This window comes from Pteropus vampyrus, unplaced genomic scaffold (assembly GCF_000151845.1).
Source record: "Pteropus vampyrus isolate Shadow unplaced genomic scaffold, Pvam_2.0 Scaffold58, whole genome shotgun sequence".
Taxonomy (NCBI): Eukaryota; Metazoa; Chordata; class Mammalia; order Chiroptera; family Pteropodidae; genus Pteropus; species Pteropus vampyrus.
In genome coordinates this window covers 4,731,096-4,743,286 of record NW_011888839.1, presented here as the reverse complement: position 1 = coordinate 4,743,286, position 12,191 = coordinate 4,731,096, and the positions used below count along the sequence as shown (strand labels likewise).

Genomic DNA, 12,191 nt, shown 5'->3' with positions numbered 1-12,191 from the left:
TTAGAGAAGATTATCTCTGAAGACATATATGCTTCCTTTTCATTTGGTCAATTTATAAGTAATTTTATCACTCTTCATCTTGCTGGGCTCTATAAAATAATAAACATAAAATAAAATTATACAGCAACCTCATTCTTACAAGACAGATGTGGAAAAACAAATTTAACAAAATAGGGAAAATGCAACATAAACGAGTGGTCTGTTATATAATGCAGTGACTCAGAATGGTAGAGTTTAGTGAGGCCCAAAGCAATCAGGCCAAATTAAAAAATGGACTTGAGCTCTACCTTAAGAAATGGATGCTTTACTTTCTTAAAAAAAGTTATCCACTCTCCCAATTTGAGACTCTCAATGATTAACCATGATGATGATTTTACTTAAAATAATCCAACTTTTATAATTATTTCATTAACATTTGATAATGGATTTGGGATGAAAACATAGAAAAGTATTCCTGACATTTCCATGCTTATCACTATTCAAACAATTACTGTGTAGATTAAAATTTGTAAGGAAGGCAGGGTTTCTAGAATTAAACTATTTTTATTTTCATACTTAATGTCAGGGCTTTATAATTTAATACATAGAGAAGAAATGTGACTACAAATCTACTTCACCAGCCACTTTTAACTAATATATATGAAATATGTCGGAATCAGTTGACATAGATTACTTTTTCACTAGATGCTGATAACATTTGCCCTTCTTATGCTTTTTCATGTAAGTTAGAGGATATTCAGAATATGAATAAAAGGCAACTGACTAAAACACATACTCTATAAATTTGATATTTTTATTGATACATTTTACATGCCTCATAAGCATCTTCCTTTGGAATCTTAGATACTTAAATATTTTCTTGAGGATTCTGCAAATATTCCTTTAAATAGAATGCATTTACATTACTTTTCTATGGAAGTCATAAAGACATTGTATTATGAGGTCTGCAGCAGAGGAAAAAACACAACCTCTATCCATTTTAAGCCAGTTACTGATTTTGAATATAGGTGCTTAACTTTAAATTTTACTATCTCTACAATGTGCTTGGTGGTACATGAGTTGATAGCTATCTATATCTATATATCTATCTCTATATCACAATCTCTATCTCTATCTAATCTATCTATCTATATCTATTTATATCTATACCTATACCTATATCTATATATCTATATCAATATCTATCATCTGTATCTATCTATATCATCTATATCTATATCTATATCTATATCTATATCTATCTATATCTATCTATATCTATATCATCTATATCATCTATATCTATCTATCTATCTATTTATCTATCTATCTATCTATCTATCTATCTATCTATCTATCTATCTAATCTATCATCTATCATCTATCTAATTTGTCCCCTAAATCCATATAGTCTCTACTTTGTGTTTTTTACCTCTCTCCTCTCATTTCTGTAATAACAGTGTCATTTATATCTGACTCCATTTCACATAACTCTGATATTTTGTACTTAGCTATCATCTATAGCTAGAAGAAATGAACAGAGTGGATTTGGGATGCTTTCACTATCATTTTCCTTTCCTGGGTATACCTTCCTAAAAGAAGGATGCACATAAAAATAAAAAAAAGTAAAAATAAATAGAGGAAAAATAGGCAAAAGACAGCCAAAGAGAAAGAAGAGTTATTGTTCCTACCTTTATTTTTAAAGTAATGCAAGCTTTTTTGTGTACCTACTCAGCAGACTAAGATCATTTCCTCTGTTGCATGGTTTCTATAGTGTTCTTCATTATAATGATTATTAGAGTTGCAAAATAGTTATTTGATGTATGTATTTTTTGCTTCAGTGGAAACTCTAGCAGGGCAGGGCTCATGTTATGTTGCTTACCACTATTTGCCTAGATTCTAGCATCTGTGCTAAGTAATATTTGTGTATGTAATAATTAATACTAAAAAGTGATTCAGACATGGTCCATGCCCTCAGGACACTTATATCATCATCTAGTAGGGAAAGAGATATTAAAAGTAAATAAAACATTAGAATATGATGTGCCAAATCCTATAATAAAGTATCTGTGATGTGCTATGGCACCAATGAAGAGGGATTCTGTATATCTCTGTGGAAGTCAAGGAGAAGTGTGCAAAGATAGGGAAGGATGAGCAAAAGTTTACCTGGATGAGAAGTTGAAACAGAAAATTGGAGGAAGTGTGAAAAGAGGCTTCTTTAGGCAATGGGAAAAGTTTGCATTGCTATCAGGTTAGGAGTAAGAAGAGAATACAATCAGAGAGGAAGCCTGTGATAGGTTAAAGAAAGGAATTGTATGACATTTAGGAACTGGGATTTTGTTCTATAGCTGTAGAGTACCACTGAAAAATTTTAAGCAAGAAAATGATGTTCCTAGATTTCCAATGTGGAAAAATTACTAGATGTTATAAAAAATAAATCACTTTTATGTGCCATTTACCATTTTGTGATTAAAATGTTATGGATTGATTATTTGTTTTCAAGATGAGATCTTATTTTTATGATTTTCACTCATGGATTTTTACACTCCTATCAAATTGAGTGTATTTGATGGGGTACTTAAAAAAATACAAGTGATAACAGTAACTCCACACTAGTTTAGCTGTTAGCTAACAGGAAATCTGCAATGGGCCTCATGAAGTGTTTAATTGCAACATATGTTAAATATTTCATTTAAAATAAATGTATTATAATTATTATATAAAGATTAGATAAGGATCAAGATATACTTTGGATTCATAATAAATGACTGAAGATAAAATTTCAAGTATGCATGACCAGTTATTAGGTAGTTAATATATTATTTTATTTATGCATATATTCATTCAACAAATATTGTGTTCTTACCATGTGCCAGGTGTTATACTAACAAAGCAGATACAACCCCTTTTCTTAAGGAATTTGCAGTCTATTAGGTTAAATGAGTATTAAATAATTATGGAAATTATTTTTTAGTTACAAATTGAAGTAAATTTTGTAGAGGAAAATGACAATGATACTATGGTATTGAATACCAGCATTATTGACTGAATAACACATAAAACTGGAAATATAGATATATAAAATTGAATCTAAAATGTAAATATAGGATTTTTCTTAGCACTTCTAAAAACAAATATGGAAAGTATCCTGAGATTATAAAACCCATTTTCTGTTGAGGAAAAGTCTTTAAGAGAATGTGTTTAGTTCCAATTTTATTGGAAGATTTTATCATGAAAAGAATGATAAAAAGAGATAAAGCTCTAAAAGCACCCAAAATTTGTTGTATATTTAGGACGCCCAGCACTCATCTCAGCATAAGTAGTGAGCCATTTTAGAAAATTTAACATTGCTAGCAGCACTGGAATTTAAGAATGGAAGTTCATGGTTCCAGCAGATACCCTCAGATCTTTTGTACATTTTAAGGCAATGACCAAGAGAAATCACTGACTGTTGATATAAATGCAAGGATGGCAAATAATTTATAAATGTATTTGTCACCTTAATTTATTTTAGGTGATCAGTACTAGAAGTGTGAACTAAGTATATTTGTGGATGTTACCTATTCTACTAAATTTAATAAGAACCTGAAATGTTCATGTGCAGATGTTCTACCATGATTTCTTTGGGCTAATGCATAATTTATATATTATAATTGGTTCAATATCTCATTCAAAAAGTATTGTTGAATACTTATTGTGTGATATGCACTGTGGTAGATACTGAATGAAATAAGATGAATAATGCATGATTGATAACCTATAACTGACAGTGGTCTGATCTTAAGCCAAAATTTAAAGGCCTTCAAGTTTTTGCATATATATCTTAGAAACATTTATCAGATTCAACTCCTTCAAAGAAGAGGAATAATTAAGTAATTATTGAAGTTCTTTGAGGTGAGTCCTTGGAAAACTATATGCTTAGTGATTATGGTATAGTCACCTATCCACAAGACATGTAAGTTACTATGTTTCAGAAAGTAAACACTAACTTGGAATCATGACAAGCTAGAAGAAACCTAAAATTATGAGTAGTCTACTTCATAGTAACATCTCTTCTCAGACTCAAAGAGAACAACTACCAGGATGTTACCTAAATCTGTGTCATACACAGCACATACTATCATAATATTGATCTGAATAACTACAAAATATAAAACAAATGAAACTAAAGTTCTTTAGGAATTGGATAGAGAGGATTTGTCATTATGCAAAACAATACTTAGAATTTTAGCAAAATATTAAAGGATTTGGTGCTATTAGGAAGAACAAAGGCTGTGTACTTTTTTGATTTCCAAAAATTAGTTTTATTAATTTTGATATACAAATATATTTAAATAACTCTTATAACTCTTGTCTCAAAAGTAAAGAGACTTGAAAGCCAGGTGTGGAGACATGTCTTAAAGTGATTGGTGTGTTATGAATTCTTATGAGCTGATGTTTCATGAAGCACATGGAGCAATAGATGATAAAGAGCATACAAAAAATGCAACTTGATGAGCTGTAATAATATATAAATTCAAAGACAGGGATGAAGATATCTAGGCAGGGATATGCAGAAAATTCTAACAAGGAACAAAATATTTTTTTTTTTTGCGGAGAGAACAGATATAGTAACAGTCGAATTTATTGTTATCTAAGGTGATACTTTTCAAATTGAGGTTAAAATAAAATTGATGAAACATTAATAGATGCGAAGAAAAAAAATTCTCCCCCTAAAAACAAATCTAACTATTTTAAAGAAGTTTTTAACTTTTTTTCCTTTTTCTCTTTAATGAATAGAGAAGATTTCTCTCTCTCTCTCTCTCTCTCTCTCTCTCTCTCTCTCTCTCTCTCTTTTAGAACTTTTTTACCTGGTAAATAGGATCTTTTGACAGTTTGTAAAAAGACCAGTTTTAAAAACATAATATAATTCCTCACTATCAGTATGAAGTATATGTTAAAATAACCAAAGAAAATCTCATTGCAATCAAAACTATAAAAGAATAAAAAATCAGAGATTGTATAGTAAAAATCGAAGAGCAAAATTCAGCTTTAAGAGGTTATTTGACTTATACTGCATGTTTTTTAAAAATTATTCACTTGGCAACATTTTAATGTAGAGAATTTTAGACAAAATATTTCATGTGATCTCACGAAAAATTAAAATATCTGATAACTCTGTGTTGAAAGTCTCACAGAGTTTTAATAATACCGGAACTTAAAGTTATCTTTCCATTTTGGATATTTAAATTTTCCAGATATCTTTATCTAACTTGCTTCTTCACTCATTTATGGGTTTCTGTCTGCCTCCTTAAGCATTTGAGGATTGACATTTAGGTGCAATAATTCATGTTATGATAGACATAATTACAATTTCCTTAGTAGTTTTCTAATCAAACTTAGAGTCCTCTTGCAAAAATACACATCTTCCTTGGAGGAAGCCTTACAGTATGCAAACCCAGCTTCTCTCATTTGCCAGTCAATGTAGTCTTAGTTCTTAGCTTGCCAGCATATGTATTGAGGCTGAGTTGTGACTTGGGCAAAACATAAGCTCTATCTATCTAACTAATGATGGCTGTTCACTTCATTAGAGCTAAGCACATGGCTGTTCATGTCACAAGGAGGATGAAAGATACTTTTGTTCTTTGATCTCAAAATGTCCTTGAGATTTTTCAAATACATGAAATTTCTGTCCACATTTGTTCAACTAGTATCTATATAGAAATGCCTTCCAAGAAGCATTAAATAGCAAACCAAAGAAGTAATTCATTGTTGAATTATTGTTTCTTTTAAAAAATAATTACTTAAACTAAGTCAATGACAGAGTGACAAGTAAAACATGGCAAAGATTTATTGTCATCAATTATATTCCTTGTATTATTCCACCCTGTTAAAAACCTCAAAATGTGGTATACTAACTTTGCAGCTTTGATTCAACCAAATGCCATTCACACATTACTATAGTTATGCTGGAAAACAGGTGATAAGATTTGTCAGCAATGGGAAAATGTTGTATTTACAATATATGCTAGAAATAAGCAGCTCAGCCAGCAAGGGCAGGATGTGTTCATCATTTGTTGAAAGTGGTTTGCTTTTGTTTTTCTGTGCTTTATTTTGAAAATGTAGTGGAGACTATTGTGTTTGAAGATATTAGAATAAACATCTTAATGCAATTCAGTGCTTATGATGAGTTGGCAATAAAATAATATTCTTTTAATATTTCTCATGATGAGAAATGAGCTGATTCAAAATATTACTTGGCTGAATCAAGATTGTTTTCATATTTTAAAGTCTACTTTTCAAGTCACTATCCCCGAAAATTTTGCTTATAATAGTACTACCAGAAAAGAATCCCTATTTTTATATTAGCCACATGTGACCATTTTTGCAAGTACTATCAGCACAAAATTTGTTTCAGTTGCTATATTTCTAATTGAAGGACATATCTGATAAACTACAATTCTGCTTAAAATGGATTTTTCCCCTCAAATACTTATTTTGCAAGGAATGGACATGGTTAATCAGAATGGTAGCTGAGTAAAAGTGCCCTTGGAGTTCGTGTTAGGCTAGATATAGTGAATTAATGAAAACTAGATAGACAAATGAGATGGCCTTAATTTATAATTTTAAATACGTGTCAGAGAGACCAAAAGCACCAGGTTGTCATTCTTATACTATGTTAGGAATATATGCTTCAAGCATATATTATGCTCCTTATAATATAAAACATTTGTTGAAAGCCTGTTCCATGAGAAAAGATTGAGAATTAAAATAAATGATAGATAGGAATAGATGATATATTAATATAGATAGATAGATAAATAGATGATAGATCAGTAGATAGATGATAGATAAATAGATAATAGATAGATAGATATATCCTCTATCCCAAAGAGTTTATAATCTACTCAGAAAAGTAGTTCACATCTTGAAAGGTAAATAGAAACAATACTATTTGACTTAGGCTGAGTGTCCAGGTGAGTGACCAAGGTAGAAAGTACTGTCTTCTGAGCTAATTTCTTTAGATCTGAAGTGGCTAAGGAATAGAATTTAAACTGAACATTTTCATCACGATAGTATTTGGAAGAGAGCACAGGAAAGAAAGTGAGAAGCAGGAATTTCTCGGGTATAATTAGGAATTAATGCACAACAAAAATAAAATATTTGAGTTCTAATTATAGGAATGGATAATGCCTATTTTTAGGAAAGTTGTGGAAAAGTTGTATGAAGCCACGTACTTAAACATTTCTTCAGAGTAGATTAGGAATCATATTAAAGAAACATCTCTCCAGCTGCATTTGTTTGATTTTCAATCTTCCAACTTTTTTATCAGGCTACTTCCTATGATTCTCCTTGTCTTTCTACCTTTAGCTTGCCTATTCTTGCTAAAAGAGTAATGCTTAAGTAATTCTATTATGTTAATCAAGTAAAATCAAAATATATAGTAATGTTCTTACGAGGCAGAAAAGTTTTCTGACCAGGTTTTTAATTGCTCTTAGCAGAAATAAAGCTTTAGATATAGTTGTAGGTCTATTTAAGTCAAAACAAGATCACAGACAACATTGACTACAAGCTGAAATTAACATTTTACTGTAAGCAGAAAAGAATTTATGGGTGAATTTGTGCAGAAAAAATGGAATGTGCAGTTTAGTGTTTTAGGAAAGTAGATTAAATTTTAGAAATAGGCTATTTCTGGGTGGGAGAAGGCAATAAGACCAATCCCTCAGGACAAATATTGAAAGATGCATGTAGTTCAATATTATTCTATGATTCTGGACAACCAATTAGAAAAGTTATTACTTATCATATAATAGCTAATGCAGATAAATATTTACCCCCATCAGCATACATACTAAATTTCATTTAAATTGCTGCCTCCACTGAAAAGAATATTTCCTACCAAAGCACAAATGGTAGACAACCAGAAAATCTTCCAATGCATTGCCGTGGTGATATTTGAATGATCCAAGTTTCTACAAAGCTGTTTCTGTTATTCATGTCAAATTAGAAAAAAAATTACCTGTTACCTACAAAGTTTTGCCTGTCCCCAAATACAGCTTGTTAATCATAAGTACCTTGAATTATTGACATAATCAAAGGAAATACCATTTTTTCCCCATAACTTTTCTAAAAGTATAGGTTATTGTTTGATCAATACTCTGTTTCAGTGTAGAATGATTCCTAGACATTAACTAAATATCTTTGCTCTCTCTCTATTTCCTTTCGTAAATTGCTACTTAGTGTTTTCCTTATTTTACAATGCTCTGAGTCAAATCTGCTTTTTAGAAGGAGACATCTTCTTCCATAAATACAAAATTCGTTTTACCCTTTAAAATCAGAACTACCATCTGCCTTATTTATCTTGTTTAACTTTTATTCTCTCTCATTTTCCAGTTGTTTTTCTCTACTAAAAATAAACATTGGCAGCATTTCGAGCATTTGGAAAAAGCTCTGTCCTCCTGTCATCATGTTAACCTTTAGTTATGAAATTCTGGATTCCTTGAAATAGTTAACATACCCTCTTTTTTCTTAGGTTCTCCATATAGAGACAAAATCACCATAGCAATTCTTCAGCTGCAAGAGGAAGGCAAGCTGCACATGATGAAGGAGAAGTGGTGGAGGGGCAATGGTTGCCCAGAGGAAGAGAGCAAAGAGGCCAGTGCCCTGGGGGTTCAAAATATTGGTGGCATCTTCATTGTTCTGGCAGCCGGCTTGGTGCTCTCAGTGTTTGTGGCAGTGGGAGAATTTTTATACAAATCCAAAAAAAACGCTCAATTGGAAAAGGTAAATGTCACTTTCTTATGGTTTAAAATAATTATTGTTATAATAAAACAAACTATTTTTGATCTTTCCATACAAGTATAGTCTTTAGAACTGCGACTGTTAATTGTTCTCTGCCATTCATTATATAACAAAGGTTCACAGAAAGAACTCATGATCACTTTTGTGATTTTTCATTTAAATGTAGTATATTTAATTGAAGCCAGCTTCCGGACAAGTGACTATTTCTCCTCTTATCGAAGCCTTAAAAGTAGAGACCTTTGTTACTTGAAGTTCATTTCAGTTAGTTTAATGGAGAAGGAATATAATTGATGATGTAAGCAAAAACCAGAAACTATAATATGAAGGAAAAAATGCTTCTCCACAGTTTCTAGTTATTGAGTTAATGAAAATTTTATTTGAAGATCTTCAGTCCAGTAAATTTCTAATTGAAAAAAATCTTAACTCACATTGTAGAAATTACACTTATTTTTTTAAAATTAATAAATGTGTGAAAATATTGTGTTTTTTTTTTTACCATTTAACGTTAAATGGTAAAAAAGAAATGTGCCTTTTTAATGTGCCTTTTATTCCTTTGCACCAGTGTCTTTTGAAGAATATATATAAACTCAAAAATATTAAGACTGTTGTACTTTTTCTCTATATTCTATAAAGACATTTATGTAAAATGCCTTTATATTGTATTCTTGAAAAGTTTGTGAACTTCATTTAGATTATATATTTCTAGTGCTATAATTTCCTTGGTTCTATAAGTATAAGGGTGAATATCTATAAAAAATCTTTTTTTAGATGGTATATGATACTTTTTACATGTAAATTTATAGCTGTGGACACAAAATAATGCTTTAAAATCTGCCACTTTATTTTAGACATTTGAATATAGCCATCTCTTTTGTTTTTAATTAAAAAAAAAAAAAAACATTTGGATGGTTTAAATTTTAGACCCTGCATCAGAGTGATATTATATTCTCTTTAATATCTGATGTTTATGAACTTTTCAAATATGAAGAGTGGAAATATATATTTAAAAATAATGTTATGTATGAATATAAGGCAAATATATTCTGCTAGTACCCTCTGTAGCACTTACACCCTTAAACCTATTTTGGAAAACCAAAAACATTTTTCATTGTCTTTAGTAATTTATGTCGCAATTACTTATCTTTTTTTGAAATCAAAATTTTGGACAGAGCATTTATACATTTTTACTTGAATATTGTACTTACCACTTAGAAATAATGTATTTTGATGAGTAAACTATGAAATTCAAAATTTGGAAAATTTGGGGAACCATATGATTTATTTTCCCACAACATTCAGGGAGATTATATCTGCTGACTTGACTAACTCAAATATTTGTTGTACTGGTATGATTGACGATCAGGTCTAAGTACGCATTTTATGTTATGATCCTTTTCATGGTGTCAAAATGAGTTTCAAAATGAAATCCAAAAAAATAATCAAAGACAAAAAATATTAATGAATTAATTTCAATTTTTGCTATAACTTATCAATACAGGTGATATTTGGTTAGTTGATGCTTAAAATTAGTCCAAAAATTATAAGAGGAATTGGGTTTTTCAGATGGAACCTCAAATCATCTACATGTAATGATTTTCTTTCAGTTATATCACAGTATTAAAATAAAACAAATTAATTAATATTTTTCCAATATATGATATTCTGTTGCCCTTGTCTCTTTGTGTCCTATTCATATGATTTACCTAGGTCATGTCTTTCTATACAATTATTTTATAAACATCCTGTTTTAAAACAAAAAAGCAAAGGATGTGGAGATTTAATTCTTCATTGTTATTAAAAATAAATAGTTTAGTTGGAGTTTTAATATATCAACCAGCTCTCTTGAATTTCTGTGTACCTGTATGACCTTCTAAAAAATTAGAAAAAGAAATAAATATCTTTTTTGATGGAAACAGTTGAAACACTACATTGGAAAGAAACAACTGTGTTGATAGTACATGAGCACTGTTAGTTACATTCCTCAATTTTTTCACATCCTGTCACCACATCACTTTCTTAATGAAATTCAAATTCCTTAATTTAGTGGGTGAGGCACTTCAGGATCTGTCTCTGTCCACCATTGTAGTTTTATCTTTTTCTTGTCCCTAGTTGGCACCTTTACTCTAGCCACACTAAATTACTCTTAATTTTCCAAGGTCATCCAGGTATTTCAAATCCTCTTCCATCTGACTTAAGCAAACCTTGCCCATTTTCCTCCTTGGCAAACTCCCGCTAGTCTTTTTTGTTTAGGCACTCAAGACTAGGCACAGCTTGCCCAGAAAACTTTACCTAATTAATAGATATAATAGGTTTGGGCACAACGCACAGCTATTTCCACAAGATGGTGTTAGGTTTCATTTCCTATTCCAATGAAAAATGTATGACATGTATATCTCACCTTATTTATTTATTTTTTTATTTAGCTGATTTCAGGTACTATCATCATTCTGAAAACCTTTCCTCCCGCTTTGAGAAAGTTGGAAAGACATTTTACCCACTTCAAACCACATTAAGCCTAGATACCTTTTTTTCTGTAAGGGCTCTGCCTATCTCCATTCTCCCTTAGCACACATTTTATTCCTATTTATTCGTTTCTATGTGTGGATGCCTCTCTCCCTATTAGAATCTTAGTTCCTATAGGACAGAATCTAATGTTTTTGGTTTGTATCTCCAAAGAATCATGTACTGCCTGTTGGCATAATATCTATCTATTATCTATCTATTTACATATCTATTATCTATCTATCTATCTATCTATCTATCTATCTATCTATCTATCTATCATCTATCATCTATATATCATCTCTATATATCATCTATCACCTATCATCTATTTATGATCATCATCTATCATGTATTTCTATTACATATCATATATCCACCTACCTATATCTACCTATCATCTACCTATTCTTTCTTTCTGTTGATTTAAATTAATAATGAAATTGATTTCATTGACCAATTTATAAGTCTATCATAAAGAGTAAAAAAAACCTATATTTTTCTATAATTTGAAAGAATTATGTTTATCAAATGATTATGGGGTATATTAGAATGACACATTTTATTTATTGTGATAAATTAGGTTCTTGGAATTAATTCTTCTTCATTTTTCTCAAGAAAAAGATTTTATTCAGTTGGGCTATAAACACCTTACTTAATTTATTACAATTAGCCATAAAATATTCCTAGATTTTTATCATAAGATATGCCTGAGAACATAGAGAAATTCAGTTTATTTATACTTATAATTGTGCCTTTCATCTATTTTTTAATTTTAAAAATAAAGTAAACTTTTATGAAATTATTCATTTATTCAGTAATTATTTATTGAGAACCAAACATGCAATGAGTTATGTTTTGCACATTGAACGTAAGCAAGGATATATTATTCACCATACTAGCCCCAAAGTGTTTTGTTATCTATTTTC

General features: G+C 30.2%; 1 protein-coding gene across 3 annotated transcripts in view; it reads left to right on the top strand.

The window, feature by feature from the left end:
- The window catches only part of GRIK2 (glutamate ionotropic receptor kainate type subunit 2), a 580,378-nt gene that overhangs the window by 557,691 nt on the left and 10,496 nt on the right, over positions 1-12,191 (top strand). For all 3 annotated transcript variants that reach the window (XM_011360720.2, XM_011360721.2, XM_011360722.2), the window contains exon 15: positions 8,492-8,742. In XM_011360720.2, the coding sequence (XP_011359022.1) occupies positions 8,492-8,742 (251 nt within the window). The remainder of the gene's footprint in view (positions 1-8,491; positions 8,743-12,191) is intronic.